Consider the following 19,836-nt stretch of genomic DNA (forward strand, 5'->3'; position numbering starts at 1 on the left):
AAGAACGTCAGTATTATAGTTAGACAAAAAACTGCCTGAACAAGGTTACTTGCAGAAAATTCTGCCTTTGGCTATGAACTCAAAGACATCTGAAGATCCTTAAAGCCATAGAATCATAGAATCGTCTAGGTTGGAAGAGACCCTTGGGATCATCGAGTCCAACCATCTACCCTACTCTACAAAGTTCTCCCCTACACCATATCCCCCAACACCCCACATCTAAACGGCTCTTAAACACATCCAGGGATGGTGACTCAACCACCTCCCTGGGCAGCCTATTCCAATGCCCGACCATTTTTCTATGTTATCAGCCATTATGAAATACAGAACAGGAAGCCCCAACTTTTGGCAAAAAGTCCTTCATTCTAGAGCCAGCTACCTCGCTCATGCAAACACGCACACCTTCAGGAAAGCAGGCTGCAGGGATCCTCTCCTCAGGGCGTGAGGCATCTCAGTGAGTTCCCACATTAATAACAAAGTACCTATAGCTCACTTCCAGAACACATACCTCAGGAAACATAAGTTTAAACACATTAAAATAAGCTGAAAATAAATTGCAAGCAACCACAGCAGCTGCGTGCAGGAATAGGACAGCAAGCATGTTGTGCACTTGTTGTGGTCCAACCCCAGCCGGCAACTAGGACCACACAGCCGTTCGCCCACTCCTCCCTCCCTCCACAGTGGGATAGGGAGAAGAGGGAGAAAAAGGGGGGAAAAAAACCTTGTGGGTTGAGATAAAGACAGTTTAGTAGAATAGTAATGGAAAATAAAATAAGAAGAAGAATGGTAAAAGAATATACAAAATTGTGGTGCAATACAATTTCTCACCCCGCCATGATCGATTGCCCAGCCCATCCTGAGCAGCAATCGTGGATTTCTGCCCCCCAGGCCAACCCCCATTTATGTACTGGCCATGACATCTATGGTATGGAATATTCCTTTGGCCAGCTTGTCCTGCCTATGCTGCCTCTCAGCTTCCACAGGAAGCTGAAAAAGTCCTTGACTTAATATAAGCATTACTTAGCAACAACTACAACAGTATGTGTTAACAACATTATTCTCACACTAAATCCAAAACACAGCATCTGCTAGGAAGAAAATTAACTCTACCCCAGCTGAAACCAGGACAGCACTGTACATAAATATCAGAGCAGGTGCTGATATTTCATTCTAATTTCATTGCAAAGCCATACAGTTACAACCTTATTACTTTGGCTTGGAAAACAACTGACTCAGGCTAAATACCATGACACCTGATTGAGTGAAAACAGGAACACTGATTTGTCACTCACATTCGTTCTGGCTTGTCCTGGATGTCCTAGCTAGTGTTTCCTTCCCTCCTGCTATCCTCTAAAACAGCTATTAATTAATGTCTCATCTCATCTGGTTTGCTTCAAAAAGCATCTGTTAATCCATAGCAGGAAAAAAAAAAAAAGAAGAAGAAGAAGAAAAAAAAAAGACGGAAATTAAACAGTCCTGTTAAAGAGTCTGGAGATGAGCAGCTCCAAAGTTATTTCTGAGACTACTGCATCGAAATTGCCTTAAAACTTAAACTGGAGAAAGGAAAAAAAATATGCAGGTATAAATAGTCAGGGCTTTACCTCATTAAGAAGAGTATTTCTAAATAGCAGCTCTTAGGTGAAACCATAAAGTCAGTGGAAAGTTCAGCTTTAATTTGTCATGTGGGTTTGTTGGGATTTTTTTTCCGCCACTCCAGCTAGTAGTCCTTTGCATAGCTCGTATGTTTTGCAAAGGTTTCTACTGTGTTTGAAGTGAGACTAAGTTACAAGAAAAGCCAACAAAATAAACAAAACTCCCCACATTTAACTTGACACAACCTGCTCATATTCGTCCTCGTAGATACTCTCATTTAAAAAGCAGTCGCCTTGATTAAGCTGCACGGAAGGAAAAACACTCGAAAGGTCTTTCAGCTCTAATGATCCTGGCATGGCCCCAAACCAAAATGGTTTGAGAAGCTGATTTGAAAGGCTGAATGCCACCTCTACACCGCAGCAGGTAAGCGTGAGGAAATCACTGCCTATCGTATCAGTGAAAGAGTGGTTTCAGACCAGAAGCAACACGGCTGGGACACCGTTAAATATTGAGTACTGTGTGATTTGAAACCTTTTCAGCATACTTTTGTACATATTGTAACATTTTTAAAATAAATTTTATTCTTTATTTCTTCCCTTTCAAGTTCCACATTACCGTTTAGCAAACAGAAACCCCAGTCCACAACAGTTACTCACATGTCTAATTTTACTCACACGTGTGACTTTCACTTAATTCACGAAACCTGTCTGAGAGCATCATTTCAAAGAGGTGCAGAGGGGACTCAGCATCAGCTTCCGAATTTCCTCAGACAGGAGGCTGTTTGATAAATACATCTTAGAAAGTCCCTTAACAGAGGGGGTGGCTGTTTTGGGACTTGAGATGTCTTTTTTTCTCTTCCTTTTTTTCCTCAATAATTTTTCCCCAATAATTTTTCCCCCTTCTTTTTAAATAACAACATGAAACATCTGTTAAGGTTTACTCTCCCATCTTAATTTTTTTTAAAAGCAAAAATTGGTTTTAAAAACGAAAGATATTTTTGAGTAAAACATCCTTGGTTTGGCTGTACCATCTGGATGCTTCCCCATTTGAAAATAAGCGCAGGCTGAGCACACACCAGAAGGATTTGAGATCCAGGTTTTCAAAGAGATCTGTGAGACAAAACCACAAAGACTGCTGGGCCGACACCTTCCCGTTCCCATTAACTTTGAGTTTTATTGCTGCTTTGCTCTGTCTCCTGAGGTTCATTCGTCCAAGATCAATTATTTCATCTGACAACGTGTCCCGTTGTGTAAAGTTGGACAGTACTTACAGGGATTCAATACACGCAGGAGAAGTAACTATCCCAGAACTAAAACAGCTTTGATCCACATAATGATCCATCAGAGCTTGGATACTCTGCAGAGAGCTGGTAAAAGTTCAACAGTGGGAATTTACTTTCTCAGATCACGAGTCAAGCAGTCCCTGCTGGCTCCTTGGGAACTATCTGCTCAACAGAGAGGGAATAGGGAGTGTAACCCACAATTGCACAGCAGGATTAAACCCACTCCAGCTGAGGAGGTCACTGAAATCCTCCAGAGAAGAAATGGAGATTTTAAATCTGAAGCAACTACCAGCTGAAAGCCCCACGCTGACCTCAGTGGGTTTTCTGTCGGGGTCCCTTCTACCTGCAGCCTGCATGGTCCTCTCCTCTACCCCAGAGACTCTGCTCTTTCCCAGACAACCGTGCCTGTGCAGTAATCTTAAATACACTGCAATCAGGGGCTTGATTTAAACTCTCGGCAGAAGACTGCCGGATCTCAGGTTGAGATTTGTCCGATTAGGAAGAGGAGCAAAATATTTCCTGCCAGAAATAAACAAAACCTAATATAAAATTGCCCACACTGACATAACAATTTTACTTGGTTGTCCTCTCTTTGTTTCCTAATAATTCCCAATGCTGTCTTGGCTTTTTCAGCTGGCATTTTCCTAGAAATACCCACTGAGACCTCTCCTGAGTGGTGGTAGGCAGTCTGGAGCCCTGCATTCTGTACTTGGGTTCCCCCCTACATCACGAGCACAAAGAAGTCCCCCAGGAACCCTTTCTTCAACAAGGAGCTGACACCAATAAACGCGGAGCCAGAGGGATCCCTCCCGCTACGCATTTTAGAAGGCAGACATAAGAAGGACACATGTCTCTTGACTTTTAGTGACAGGAGTATTGGGAATAAAAAACGTTAGTCTCAAAGAAAAATAAAAATCTTACCTAATATCCTAACTTGTTTTTTTTAAGAGTGCCATTCAATAAACGTACCATAAACATCACATTAAATAAACCATGCATGCACTTGCCTCACTGCAGCCTGAAACTGTTAGTTTACAAAAGAAAAAAAAGAGTTTCTTTTACCTACTGGAATTTAGATTCCCTTCTTGCAAAGAAGCAGAATTAAAACTGCCTTCTACAAGCCAAACTGCCTGCTTCGGTGGGAAAGCCTCAAAGAGTCTTCCTCACCAGGGCAGAAAAAACACTCTGGCACCTGTGGGAAGCCCTCCGTTGCCTTGCCATGAGCTTCGCATCAGACAGTGGCTAGCTAAGTCAGCATGCACCCTGAAAGAGAACACGGGCTCTGCTTCGGCATGCAGGCTCCGACAGTGTCTGCTCAATAAAGGTGCTGACAGGACAGCCTAGCAGCCAAACCCAACACAGTCACCTAGAGACGATCTCCTGTGGGCTATTAAATGCCCTTTGCTTTCAGTCCTATAAGAGTCACGCTTAGACAGACACATTATCTCAACAATTTTAGGATATGTGCGATACTTCTCTCTTATTAAGGCGCTTTGAGTAAAAAAAATGATAAAAACCACCGTGTCAGCCTTAGCAATAATTGTAATATGTAAACACACGCATAATAGGACAGTGATGGTCTTTTAATCTGTTTACTGGTGTATGAAATGCCACTGTTAAACCACTGTATTTACATCACTCCCGAGGAGATCTCTGAGTCTGATACAACAGAGCAGTCCTTCTGCCTTCATGATCGTTTGGGTGCATCTACGACAGCTTATATCCACTGAGAATCTGACCCAAAGTATCTAGCTTTTCCTGTAGTTTGCAAGCTTATTAGTTTGCAAGCTTATTTTTCTGGCTGAATAATAAGTTTTTTTCTGTATTTTACACTTTATATAAAATAAATAATTGCTAGGCTGGGTAGAGAAAAAGTGAGATGCTGTAATCTAGCAATGTATTTTCACTCTACAGAGATGGACAAGTTTCTTCATGGGAGAAATGCTCCTGAAATTAGAATCATAGAATCATAGAGTCATCTAGGTTGGAAGGGACCTTTAAGATCATCTAGTCCAACCATCAACCTAACTCTGATAAAAAACCAAAAGAAAACCATACAAAAGAATCCCCCACATCACTAAACTGTCTCTAAGCACCATGTCAACCCATCTTTTGAAAACCTCCAGGGATGGTGCCTCAACCACTTCCCTGGGCAGCCCATTCCAAGGCTTAATAACCCTTTCCATGGAAACATTTTTTCCTAATATCCAATCTGAACCTCCCCTGGTGCAGCTTGAGGCCATTTCCTCTTGTCCCATCACCTGTTACTTGGGAGAAGAGACCGACCCCCCCAGCTACACCCTCCTTTCAGGGAGTTGTAGAGAGCGAGAAGGTCTCCCCTCAGCCTCCTTTTCTCCAGGCTGAACAACCCCAGCTCCTTCAGTCTTTCCTCTTAAGACTTACTCTCCAGACCCCTCACCAGCTTTGTTGCCCTTATTATTATTAGAGAATATAAATTAGAGAAGGCTCCTTAGACAAGAGGTTCAGCCGAGACTCTGTAACCCCAGGCAATTCTCCACTGACAGAGAAACCGGGTAATTTTCATGTTCAGTTCTATATGAAACCTGTCCCCCTGCTATCACCAAATCTGACCACAGACTACATGAACTTTAGAAATTGTCTTGTACCAGAAGCATGTCAAATTAAGCCATTCCATGCTTTGTGTTAGATCAACTTCATTCAGAATGAAGATCTCTGTGAAACCAGAAATACAGACATGGGAGGGGTATACGATGGAAGCAAAATGACTTGATATTAAAAACTGATGTGGACCCAAAATCCCCAATCATAAAACCGTGAAAAAAAATTAATAAACTGAGGCACTTCTGCAACACTCTCTAACAGGAAGAGCAGAGGCCAGGAAAGCTGCTGGGTTTACACTGGGGCTTGCTCAGGTAACGAAGATGACTAGGTTTTAAGGCTCAGGAGGAAGTCCTTTCTCATTCTAGTTTTCCTCTCTAAAATGGTCAGAGTGAATGTGGCAAGGAAACACAAATGGCACCAATTCCATATGAGTCAAATCCGGTGTGGTGTGTACCGGAATCAAAACTCTTTCACAAGGGTTTCCTGAAATTGGGATCTATGCTGGGAGAAACTGAGCCGGATGGGTTTCTCTTTGGTACCGTGCAGGAACCACATCTGCCTCCTGCAATAATCAAGGTTAACTCCCACTAATGCCAATGGGGCATGAGTGTCCTTGCACCAGGGCTGGTATCCATTTCCTGCTACACCTCAACAGTCTGTAATTTACACTCATTTTGCCCATCTGCTGCATGACAAATTGGTGCAAGTGGCACTGCATATCCACCTACATATTCACTTTTAGACTACCTTATACAACACCCGGTACTCTGCACCTCACCCTGCCAGGGCACAAGATCTTCACAAGGAAGTTGCAGATGGGACACTGCATTTGGTCCCCAGACTGCTGGACACAGCACAACAGAGGAGTGATAAGACCAGTAAGGCTGTCTGCTCCACCCAGTTTTCCATAGCAGCTTTGCTTCCTGAAGGATTTTATGGAGCGCACGTTCCAGCTGAGCTTGAAATGTTGTGAAAAGAGGCATCTTGGAACTGGATAAAGCTAATACTGAAGCACCGCTCCTGTAAGAGACTAAGGCAGAGCATGAAACAGCAAGGCTTACAGCCCCACGCTCAGATCTACATCCCTGCTCAGCAAAGAACTCTGGACATTTAACAGACTACACGGGGTTTTTAAGACCAAGCACTCTCCATCCCTTCCCAAACGTGTAAATCTTTAGTTATCCAATACAGATTTCTCCTAATGTATTTTAGATTTTACAATAAGCTAAACAACTATTTAAACAACTAAATCCTTTCCTAACTAGGAGGCAAACTGGACTCAGATGTTGTCTAACTACCCTCTAGCACACTGTTACTAAAATTATTTACACCGCTGTTGATATCAACCAGACATGGCAACTAGATTTACATCTAACTAGAAAAAGGAATGACTTTTCAGTTCTGGTAGGTCGAGAACTCTTGCTTAGTTTTCCCTCTTTTCACACACAAACTGGTATTCACAACTGGTGGGGATTTCTTCCTCACCTAAGGGCTAGAGCAGCATAGCTTTTAAGCTATGGATATTAAACAGGGCAGAGGATTTTTTGGTATTGAGCAGGGTACCACTGAGGAGCACAGAACCGAGAGCTGAACTAGTCTTCTCCTGGCAAAGCCAACACGGTACTGACTAAAACGATACTGTTCTCACAAAATGAGAAAAAACACTTAAGTGGGCATAAAGAATAAGTTTTGTCAATCCAGAAACAATGTTTCTATTTCGGCATGTCCAGAAATTATTAAAGCAGCCCAATTTTTAAAACCACTGAGGACGGAAAAAATAAGTAGTATCTTGCAACCATCCACAGCCATTTACCCAAAGCAATGCCAGAGAGGAGACTAATACCTTAGTCTTTAGCAGTCACAAAAATTCAACTATCCAGCCGAATTGTTAGGGTGTTAAAAAAAATAAAATTTCAGATTCTTTTGGATTTTGTTTGTAAGGTCATACTTTTAAACTTTATCAATCACCGAGGCAACAAAAAATACAAATTCAAGGGAGACTGAGCATCTCCTATTCCCAAAAGAATCCAGGAGCCAGAGCGTTAAAAAGAAACAATAAATTGCTGGAGGCTCGCCGTACATTTATGACCAGATCCCTGCTCTGACCCAATTAGTAGAGTGTCACAGCTGGGATACTTATGTTTCTAAAAATACTCTGAACTTTCCAGCACCATCTTAAATACTGTTGCAGTAAAACAAAACTAAGGATATCCAACATCTCTGACTGCACAAAATACTTTCAGACACAAAACACCTTGTCATTACTCCCTAGAAATCATGGCTTCTTCCTTAAAAGTACTGGGGTTAAACCCAGAATGATGAACACCTATAGTGTTCTCTTCATGTAGTTGTGCTGCCGTCACTGATTTAACTGGGACCTTTTGCAGGGTTTGTGGGAAATAATAATGCAACTAGATCTGACCAACCCCATAGTTTCCCAAAACTGTATTATTAGCATTTGATTTTGACACAAAAGAGCTTCCTGGATTCTGCACTGCTGCAATAAAAGCCTGCTGGGGCAGGATAAGACAATCACAGGGGGGAAAGGTAAGTGTCAACCTAAGCCATCACATCATCTTCCTAAAGAGAAAGCAAATCTTTGTGCTCCTGGCCGTGCCAGGGAAGGATTTCTCTCTGCGTTTCTCACTCCAGCGATATGTTATTCTTTTCATCCAGAACCGCAACCTCCAAAACCTCCCTTTCAGCCTGTGACTTCCAGTGTAGCTTTCCCTCTGCCTACTGTCCCTTTTTAGGCTGCGTATTTCAGATGGATCCACAATGCACCCTAGATCTAAAAGTAAGAAAGGGGCAGAGATTGAGCAATGAGGTCCAAGAATAGTCAAGAGAACAAACAGATTTCTTTTCTGAACCTATATATGTCCTTGAAGTCCTAAAGCTATCCCATAGACAGTATCCTTTACCACCATTACACCTCCAAAGCAGACTTGCTGAGTTAAAACATGCCACCTACTTTTGAAGATCCCATGGTAGATCCCGGTAGGTCTGGTAGCCTTTCTGACCACCAACCAAAGCTCGATTAAAGTCTGGACTGCGTAGCGAATGCTGCTGGAAAACGCAGGAGTCGCATTGACTGGTGTGACGGGAAGGGAAAGGTGTTGAATGAAGATCCTTCATTGAGGCACGGCTGGCGTAACACCCAGCACCCTGTGGGTTATTGCAAAATGAGGGAGCGAACTTCAGAATAAAAACAAACAGAGGTAAGCATGGAGTTGATAAGGAGACTGTAACCTTCGGATCAGCTCCGCATCAAAGAGCTCCCCAGGCAGAGATGGACAGAGCAGATAAACCGGCCCAGGCAAGAAGACTTGTTCTTCACCACAGCAGAACAGGAAATGCGTGAGATTTCCCTTTTCCAGCGCTCCCTTTCTGTCCAACTTGTATCCCTACAGCAGGCCTTCTCCTGAGCGGCAGCACCTTCTACTGTACACTCAATGCAAGACCCACACAGGAGAGGCACCGCACTGTCCGCAACACTAAGCCACTTGCCTCCTGAGATAGCCAACACAAAGGCCGATCACAAAAACAAATACAGACATATAATGGCTTGGTCAGCCAAGCTTGATCTCCCTTCGATGCTCGCTCCTCCACAGCTGTCCTGGACTCCCTTGGCATCAGGGACATGACAACTATAAGTATCCAGCCTCCTAATTACATGTTAGTCATTTAATGGTTGGCATAACCCCGCCTGTGGAAAATGCTTACTCTGTGAAAGGGGCCACCAATCTCTTTGGAATTCCCTTCTCCCAGCACAAACGTGATTCTTCAGAGCCAGCTGGAAAGGGGAAAAACGGATATTCTCTAGTGAGAAATTCTGCAGTTGTATCTAAAATCACAAACCAAAAAGGAAAATTACCAAAACCCAAATTTCTGGTTTCTAGTCTTTGATGCCCTTGGATTTGTGCTAAAAAGTTTGAAGCACTTGGTCTTCCAATGAAGTCACAGAATTTCACAGTCATTTCTATGGGAACACTTATTATCCTCCAGAAAGAACCTCAGCAGCAGAGGGTAAAAAAAACCCCAACAAAACAGCAAGAGCAAAATTTTCACCTAATCCTACCGAGTTCTTTTCCACCTTTCCCCAAAGATGCCCATTCACGAGCACACTTCAACGCAATTACAGAAGCAAGTGTCTGGACAGCCCGTTTTTAGGACAGCGGGAAAAGCTGAGCACTACTGCACTGCGTCTCCCATTTCTCTAACACTGATTTCTTTGCTTTGATCAAATCAGTTGCTTTTTGGGGCTTCTCCTAGCTCCCCGTAGATAGGACATTGTTGCAGTTACCTACTTTGTGGAGGGCTTTACTGACTGAATACAGTTACCTGTCAAGTACTAATATCCTCCCTGGACATTCTCTTCCCCTTTCCCCCCACCGCCCCAGCCCTGTTATTTTCTTTTTCGAGATTAGTAAAACTCCAAAAAGTTTGTGCACAAAGGAAATCCCTGCACCACCCAGAAACACCCGCACGCCCACAGGAACCCCGGCACTCGCTGGGGTGCTGGAGATCGATTACAAACCAATTCAATACAGGAACCAAGAAAATACCTTTGAACTCCTTGGTTTATTCATTTTATTATTTTTTTTTTTTAAAGATTGTGATTACGAAACCTTTCATCCTTACAAAACACACTCCTAGAATAGAAAAACCTTAATTAAGTTTGGGATGTAACACAAAGAAGCAGATAGCGATTTCTGGCCAGAATGGTCAGGCTGAGGCTGTGCATAGTGGTCTGTTCTCAGAGATAAAAGCTGGCAGCGTTGTTAGTGGGTTACTAACATTAATTTCTTCATTAGTATTTACCGATTACTAGTCAGGTGCCCTGAGTATCTAGGCCAAGCACATGGAGAAAGGTGGCTCTTGAAGTGTTTAGCCTGTAAGATGCACAGAATTTCCCCAGAGGTTCGAAGGCCAGCTCTACCCACCTCGCCCAGGTAAAAAAAAAAACCATATCCCAGTAGAATGAGGTTTTAGTGAACAGATAAGAGTTTGAGACAAAAGTTACCTGAGATAACGTTGCACTCTGCAACAAGATTTTGTGGAGACAAAGAACATTCATTAGAAGAATACCAGGTTGCAAAGGGTCTCAGGAGGTACTGGTAGAGGAAGGGTCTTGACCAACAGATGAATGAAGTTACCGTAACTTTCAGAGCACACTAGGACAGACCTTCCTCTTGGTACTCCAGAGCACGAGCAACAGAGATATCCCATCTTGATTTCCCTAAAAGCAAGATTTTTTTTTGCGATCTGCCGAATAAAAATTGAAGTAGGTCACTTTTACTTTCCAATTAATTAATCATTAAAATGAACTGTCCTGGAAAACAGTGAAAAATAAGGAAATACACTTGTCGGTGTCAGATTATGCAAAATCAATTTAGACATACTTGTCCCCCAGGAACAATGGTACAGACAGGCCAAGAAAAGACAATCATTAAGGAACAATTTTCCTCACAATAAATTAGCAAATTACAAAGTGCTTAGTTATTCTGTGCTTAGTTATTGTACTGTGTGCAGGTCTGGAGCCCTCAATATAGAAAGGACATGGACCTGATGGAGCGGGTCCAGAGGAGGGCTACCAAAATGATCAGGGGGTTGGAGCACCTCTCCTATGAGGACAGGCTGAGGGAGCTGGGATTGTTCAGCCTGGAGAAAAGGAGGCTCCGGGGAGACCTCATAGCGGCCTCCCAGTACCTGAGGGGGGCCTACAGGAAGGCTGGGGAGGGTCTGTTTACAAAGGCCTGCAGTGACAGGACGAGGGGCAATGGTTTTAAGTTGGAGAAGGGGAGATTCAGATTGGATATTAGGAACAAGTTCTTTCCTCTGAGGGTGGTGGAACACTGGAACAGGCTGCCCAGGGAGGTGGTTGAGGCCCCTTCCCTTGAGATATTCAAGGTGAAGCTCGACGAGGCCCTGGGCAACCTGGTCTAGTTGGGGGTGTCCCTGCTGACTGCGGGGAGGTCGGACTAGATGACCTTTGGAGGTCCCTTTCGGCCTAGACCAATCTATGAATCTATGAATCTATGAATCTATTCAGCAAGCTAAGGCAGCTACTAAGCTTTTTGGTTACTACTAGGGAAGTGGACCTGAAACTCGCTATCAAAGCGTGGGGTGGGAATCCAAGAATGTGGGTGCACAGGATTTTGTGAATGAAAGTGTAAAAAGATGGTAATGACCATTCTCTCTGTTTAACCCTGCAAAGTCAGCCCAGCCGGTCAGACAGACCGCTTGCCTAAGAATGGTAATAATAGGCTACCTTGGTTTATGTTTGCATACTTACACAGGCTCCCCGGCTGTAGAGATGAAGAACGCCTTTAGAGAAGGCCATTGGTCAGCCCCATAGCAATATCTTCGGAATTTACAAGCAAAGATGTTTTACATAATTGTCTACCGGTTACTCAACCCGGGCCATGAATTTGAGACCAAAGACAGTGGTCAGTCCTTACTTTTGAACTGAGAAGTGAACGTTCTGGCCAGTAATATTTAACAGAACTGACGGAAGTGCTGTTAAAACAGCGGGGCCTTAAAAAAACCTGAACTAATTAGACCTGCTTTGAGCAGGGGGTTTGATGAGATGACCTCCATACATCCCTCCCAACTTAAATCCTGCCGTGATTCTGTGAGCATCTGATAAGACCAAGCCGGTACACTGCGATTAAATCCTTCCCTAGGACAAGTCCACTCATTTTCCTTGCACACCTTGACAGCTCAGTTATGGCTCCAGGCCTCCCTCTCCTGAAAAATGCAAAGGCATCTTGCATTTGGCCTTCAAAATTCAGGGGAATTCTCTAAACAAGCTGTATTTCTTTACACTTTTTAACTTCAGCTGTAGGCACACTACACAACTTTACTGTTTTGACAAATAAAGGTCACCGTCACCATTTTATTATCCCACGCTTTCCTTTGCCACATGAAATTCCCAGCCATAGCTTTTAATAACTGCTAAGGAGAAAAACAAAACCAGAAAATCCACTATAAGGATAGAATCATTCTCCAGAGCCAATGTCAGGGCTGGGAGAGAAGCCAGGTCCTTTATCTTGTGCCTTGATAAAGTCACTCGGGGCCAGATTTCATTACATGCCCATGCAGCTCTGAGCTACTGAACGCGCGGAGGCTCTCTTGATGCTACAGCAATGGCCTCAAGCTCAGAAGAATGCTAGATCCTTGGCCCTGGTTGGTTTCCAAACAGTCCCTCTTTCCAAGCCCTTATAACAGAAACTGCTACACCCGTCTGAGCTGCAGCCAGATGGGCCAGCCCAGCATGCCGCCAACGCCCTTAGACAACAGAAGTCCCCCCACTGCCGGAGTCATTAAAAAAGAATTCATAGCCCGTCACCCCGTTCGAGGCGAGAAGGTAGCACACGCGTACCTGTCCTCTGCAGCTGCTGCTTGGGACAGAGAAACAGGCCAGCCTGCGTTTTCTTCCCGGAGTTGCCAGGCAATCAGGCTAACAAGCTGCTCTCCGCATCCGCCGGCACAAATCCTCCGCTCCCAGTCAGGATACACAGCGTCTCCAAAGACACAGGAGATCCTTATATGAACTGGACAAAGAAACAAGGCACATGAAGATAAAAGCAAATCCTTCACGGGCACAGCTGAAACTAAACAAAAGAACAGCAGCATTGGTTCACAAAGATGATGAGGGACCCGGAGCATCTCCCTTACAAGGAGAGGCTGAGGGACTTGGGTCTTTTTAGTCTGGAGAAGGGAAGGCTGAGGGGGGATCTGATCAATGCTTATCAATACTTAAAAGGAGGGTGTCAAGAGGATGGGGCCGGTCTTTTTTCAGTGGTGCCCAGGGATAGGACAAGAGGAAATGGGCACAAACTTGAATATAAGAAGTTCCATCTAAAGGTGAGGAGGAACTTCTTTCCTGTGAGAGTGGCAGAGCCCTGGAACAGGCTGCCCAGGGAGGTGGTGGAGTCTCCTTCTCTGGAGACATTCAAAACCTGCCTGGACACGTTCCTATGCAACATGCTCTGGGTGGACCTGCTCTGGCAGGGGGGTTGGACTAGGTGATCTCCAGAGGTCCCTTCCAACCTCGTGTGATTCTGTGATCAGACTTAGTGGGAGCACTAACACAGAGCTCTGCCGAAGATGAAACACCCAAAACCAGGACTCGGTACATCTCTCTGTCCCCAGGATAGTTAGCTTGGATTTGATTTCATATTATTTGTTAGCAGCTAACTTGTCTGGTGGAAGCCAAAAGGAGTCTGGCTCTTTGAGATGCTTTCTGCCACAACTCTTACCCGTTCCAGTTTGCTCCGCAGCAGCAGGCAGGATCATAAATGTGGTTCTTGTGAGCAACGGTTTATCACACACTGCATTAGCTTTGGAGGCTTCACCACACTAAATTAGACATAATGAAAATCAAGCCTAAGACCTCCATCCTGTGGCTGTTTCAACTCTGGCTGTCCTTTCAGACGCAGCTGAGTCACTCTGATGGAAAAATGCAGCACGCTTCAGGCAGGACTGCTCAGTACCAAATGAGGGTCACATTGGTTTGCTGCCTCCCCGTGAGACCTTCTGGCTGAGCTCACTCTTGGGTAACCTGCTTTCTACCCAGGTGGCACAGAATGGATTGTTTTCCCTTCTGTGCCCTGCTATTTTCATTGATTACTCAATCAATGGTAACAACAGGGCCAGAGGAGTTGGGGACAACAGCGCTGGGTACTGCATCTAAGGGTCAGGCATGAAGATGACCTGGTGTCAGTCTTCTTTAGGCTGTCTACCAGAGCATTCCCCTGCCACAGAAACAGTTGAGGCCTTTCCCTGAAGCTGCTAGGCTCTTTGGGAGAACAGAATCACAGGGTAGCTGAGGTGATGTCCTGGTTTCAGCTGGGATAGAGTTAATTTTCTTCCTAGTAGGTGGCATAGTGCGGTGGTTTGGATTTAGGATGAGAATAATGTTGATAACACACTGATGTTCCTACACGAAGTCGAAGACTTTTCAGCTCTTCACACTGCCCTGCCTGTGAGAAGGCTGGGGATGCACAAGAAGCTGGGAAGAGCACAGCCAGGACAGCTGACCCCAACTGGCCAAAGGGATATTCCATACCGTACAATGTCATGCTCAGCATATAAACTGGGGGGAGTTGACCCGGGGGAACCGGCCATCACTTCCCTGGAAGCAGCTGGGTATCGGTCAGCAGGTGGTGAACAGTTGCACTGTGCATCGCTTGTTTTCTATGTTCTTTTATCACCATTATTATTTTCTCTTCTTTTTCTGTCCTATTAAACTGTCTTTATTTCAACCCACAAGTTTGGGTTTTGTTTTGTTTTGTTTTTTTTTAATTCTCTTTCCCATCCCACCAGGTGGTGGGAGGAGTGAGCTAACAGCTGGGTGGTGCATAGCTGCCTGCCGGGCTAAGCCAGGACAGGTCTGAAGGGAACTCTGGAGATGGTCTAGCCCAAGATCCCTGCTCAAAACAAGGGCAGCTGGACCAGGGTTCTCAGAATCATGTCCAACTGAGTTTTGCATATCTGCAAGGATGGAGACTCCATAACCTCTCCCGTCAACCTATTTCAATGTTCAACCACTCTCACTGTAAAAAACTTTTTTCTTATTATTTTCTCACCACCCTCTAGCACAGGAGACGCTATTTCCTAGTACAGTCCCTCCATCTGGTCTGTCCACTGGGGAAGGAATGATCCCAGTAACAGCTTCGCTTGGTATGCAGGTCATCTCCGCTGGCCTGGAGATGAGTGCCAGACTGTCTGGGTCACGACTCCAAAAGCTGCAGACTGCAGGTGATCCCAAGAGTCTGGGGAAGGTCAGAGATGTATCACAACTGCAGGCAGCTGAGCGCTTGTACTGACTGACAAAGAATGATCTGTGGTTAAAACAGGCTCTGGATGATGTTAAAACAGGCTGATGGCAAGTCCTTCCTCAAGGAAGGGACTGCCCAGTGGCACAACTGGCAGATGGAAAGCGCAGGAGCTGAGGGGACAAACATCACATAGCAAGCATGACCTTTCAGGTTTACTGGAAGGAGGAAGGAATTCAGTAGCTAGTCAAGTGACTCAGAGACATACCATGTATTTCTTGTACCTACTCAAGCTTACATAAAATAAAATAATTGCATTTTTAGATAAGTTCCCAAAAGCCTTTTCCCTGTCTTTAGGGGAACACTTTATTTGCACCTGAGAAAAAGCCACCAGCAATAAACAGCAAATAAATATTTTTCCAAGGAAGTGTCATTTAAGAATGGATTCAATTAAAAATGAAACTTTAGCTTAAATAAAGCAGATTAACTGCTATTTGTTATATCTGTTTCTGAACTATTCTAACCAGATGAGTTTTGAAAAGCCTTCTTTGCAGCAATCCAAGACTCCAAGCAAGCTGAAATATTGACAGCTATGTTTTATAGAAGGATCCTGGTTCAACCACACATACAGGAGAACACGAGAGTTATTCTTCCATTCAGTTCTTCACTTCAAAGCCTTTAACAGAAACTCCACCCTCATAGTTCCCCCAGCCAGATACAACCACACCAGCTAAATATACCCTTGGGTCACGGCATGGTTGCCAGCTACTGAAGGCTCATAAATGCTTTAAGTGTCACATATGCAGCATGTGCCACCAGAAATTGAGCAGAAAGCAGTTTTCTCTAAGCCATAAGAAAAAAATAAAAATAAAAATAAAAATCAGATTTGTTAAAATGATGTCTTTCAAGAAGCCTGTCTCCACAACTCCCTTTATTGCACTTGATTCAGTAAAATGTGACAAAAGGAATACTGTTCTTCCAAACAAACAGCCACTTTCCCAGCCATAGCCAACCTACCATGTCCTGTAATACTGTGATAAAGCTTTTGCAACTCCTTTTTACCCTCTTAGATAATCTCAAATGCAAGACCATCCCTTCGGCTGTTTGGTATTATAGACCAGGATCAATGAACTGCAGCATGCTTCATTCATCAAGAGCTTGCTCTTCTAGCTCAGAATATGGTGCAATTTGCACCAAGTTTCCCATCCTGCCAGGAAAGGGACAAGAAGAAACCTGGTGTCTTTGACCTACAAGAATCATCAGTTGTCATCAAAATGGGAGGTCAAAGCAAACAGCAGCTGTATGCCACTGCAAACCTCCCATGCTATCAGATTCTCAAAATTACTGCTGCTCTTTGCTATCTCGCTTGCAAGAAGGCTGATGAGCTCAGAAAATAGACCCACGATGCCAACAATACCTGACAATGCACCTTTCCAGTCTACCTTTCCATGGGGCAAAGGTCTGGCTATGGTGTGACAGAGGAGGAGGCAAAACTTGCTCAACCCCTGGCTCACAGCCGTAGCACAGTCTACTTAACATACTTCAAGGGGGGGCATCTGATGCCAGCTTTCTGATGGTGGGAAAGACTGAAACTCACCCAGTCTCCTCAAACTTTGCAAGACAATTGTGTAGCATTTCTGCATCTTCGAGGCAACCCCAACACCGTGCCTTGTCCTCCACATCCTTTCTACTGAGCTAAAACAGAGCACCACCAGCAGCCTAGAGCTTACGGCTCATCTACAATACCATTCACCCTCTAGTGGCTGACACAAGACCTGTTTGCCTGCACACAAGTTTGGGTAACATCTGGCCAGGTGGGTAAATTCCATCCAGGTCTGGATGGCGTTTTGCTCTTCTAACAGCTATGCTTTTCTTCCAGTTATGGTCTTTTAACAAGTCAATAAAACCAAATGGTTAAGACTCCATAAAAGCCTTTACATAAATACATGGTATAGGATCAGTGTTACACATTCTAAAACAGAGGAGTCTCCATTTTACAGTTGCTTACCATGACAAAGGAAATTAACAAGTACACGAAACAGCAGGCAAATTTTTAACAGGTTTTATTAAATTTACATATAAATTACATTCCCGTATGTCTTGCACGATTGTATAGTTAGATACATCCCGTTCTGCCTTAACTGAAGATGTTATTTCCTATGAAAATATGGCTGAGAGAAGGTGAAACTTCTGGCTTCATAAATAGGTGAGACTGCAGCTTAACAGATATACAAATCTGCTACGCCACCTAAACCAATAAAACATTTTGGCTGCCTACATTGCTTCAGGTTTCCAAAATTTCCCTCAGGAGGAGCTGGACAACGCTGTTATTGGTGTCATTTTGCCATGAGTAAGGGATTCAGACCCATCACGTCCATCCACACCAACATTCCCAGTGGACAAAGGGTGTTCTTTCAAGGGCTCTTCTTGACGGTCCCCGTTTATACAGCTTTCCATCACCAAGAGGCCTCAGCGCATGTAAACTACATTGCTTCCAGAAGAAACCAGATCAAAAGACTTGTTCCAGATGCTATGAGGAAAACTCCACAAGGCAGACCAGAATAAAAGCTCCCAAAGCATACACCATGTAGATGTCAGGTCCTTTTCAGCCTCACTCTTCCTGGCTGCACTGTGCTGGCACTGAGCATTAAGATGGATCAGGTACTGTACCTCTCCGAGTAGATGCTCAAAACTGATAGCTCCTTAAGCAAATGACAAGTTTACTTTTTCAGCCTTGAGAATGATATTTACTTTGGAGAATAAGATTTACTGCGGCCCTTGACACAGAGCAAAATGCTTAAGGCTTTCTGTTATTTTTTTATCCAAAATAAGCACAACTGGAAAGTTCACAGATGCAAAATAAAGTTTTTTTGACATCCGCTTACCTGTTTTGGGGAACCAGTGAGATAGCTGGGATTTGAAAGCCTAAAAATATTAAGTTTCCAAGTTACAATGAAATCCAGGAGGATAGGGAAACCATTATGCCTTTTGAAAACTCAAGCCTAAAGTGCTTTGGGAGCAAGAAATCCATGGCATCTTGTAATGATACTTTTCTTCATGAAGATCAAATTTTTGTTCACTGTCCTGGTAAGACAATTGCTACCAGCAAGAAAAAAAAATAATCATATATACTTGTCATACATAATTTTTAAGTTTCTTCTACAAGCAATACAATTCAAACCCATGTTCTGCTTAAGGGACTAAAATGAGATTTGTTGGGCTCAAAAGATGTATGAACTAGTCTGACACTTTTTACTCCCTACGTAGAAATTAAGCCATGCAGTTTTGTTTCTGAAGCTCACAACATTCCAAAAGAAAAGTTCCCTGATAACATTTTTTTTTTAAGTGTGGGGTTTCCCGATATGCACAAGCATAGAACACTCAACAACTGCAGACCCTTGTCTTTCATGCAGACCTTCTCTGGGCATCCACATATTCCAGTACCTCCAGTGAGGCTCTAGAACCAGCAAGCAGCCAGATCACAGGATGCATCACCAAAATAGTTCTGTTAACTCAATGGATGGCTGCTCTGTTTGGCAGCATCTGCAGTAAGTTGCATAGTCCAGAGGGGATCCCCTGAACTGCCATTGACTATGTCAACTGACTTGTACTCAATTTGGACAACATTTTGATCCTAAGACTGCAATCACTGAGGGCCTGTTTCTCCAAGATCTTCTAACTATGAGCGTGTCAAAAATCTGCTGTTTGCCTTTTCTAGCCTAGCATAAGATTCTTGCTTGCTTACCAGGCTGGACCAGCTCTGATTCTTGGTAGTGTGGCTGGTATCTCTTTTGCTGAGTTCTTTATCTTCTGACCATAGAGGGAAAAGACAGTGATTGAGCAGTTCATTATCTAGCAACTATGATCACAGCTCTTGCTGTTATCTGGATCAACATCCACACAAACTGTTGGAAAGAGTCTGCAGACACACCAAGGAAATTATTTTCACCTGGAATAGGCATGTTCTGCTGCTGTGGTGTAGAAAATGTTTGAGATCTACATGGCAGATGGAAATATGAACTCCTGAAAACATGAAGTCAGAGAGAATATGAAGTCTGTGTGGTTGAGACCAATGAGTTAGCCACGGTCTAGCAATGAGACATAAGAAATTCTTACTTTCTGGCAGAAGAGAGATCTTTACATACAATTACTGGGTCAGTCAGAAGTTCTGCCCTGCTCTGAAGAAGACAGGTATTTCCAACATAATACAAAAGCTTTTCTTTTTTTTAGGATGCAGGTGAAGATGCACATAATAAATTATAAAGACCTGAGAACAACGTTCACAAAAATAAGCAGTTTGAGAGGGAGTTTTTTGGCAATGGTCATCCTGAGATTGTTACAATCCTCCATCCTGCACAAAAAGCCAAGGACTTTTATTCAGAACAATACAATCCAGAAAGTTAAAAATGGAAATTAATTCAGCCAAATACTCTGATACGACAACAGACTAATATGAACATAAAGTGGTTTTTGGGTTTTTGGTCTTAAGTCCAGCAATCACTCACACAGCAAACGCTGTGGTAGGGGCTGTTCACATGAAGGGATGAGTGGGTGCACACCCACTTGCTCAAAGAAGGTGGACAGAAGCTGGTGTTT

At 43.7% G+C, this 19,836-nt stretch overlaps 1 protein-coding gene across 1 annotated transcript in view; it reads right to left on the bottom strand.

Moving 5' to 3' along the window:
- LOC141464717 (transmembrane protease serine 11E-like) overlaps positions 1–8,593 on the bottom strand; it is a 49,146-nt gene extending 40,553 nt beyond the window's left edge. The window contains exon 1 of the mRNA XM_074147791.1: positions 8,430–8,593. Coding sequence (XP_074003892.1) covers positions 8,430–8,593 — 164 coding nt within the window. The remainder of the gene's footprint in view (positions 1–8,429) is intronic.
- Positions 8,594–19,836: the final 11,243 nt, after the last annotated feature.

Source organism: Numenius arquata, chromosome 5 (assembly GCF_964106895.1).
Source record: "Numenius arquata chromosome 5, bNumArq3.hap1.1, whole genome shotgun sequence".
In the NCBI taxonomy this organism is placed as follows: Eukaryota; Metazoa; Chordata; class Aves; order Charadriiformes; family Scolopacidae; genus Numenius; species Numenius arquata.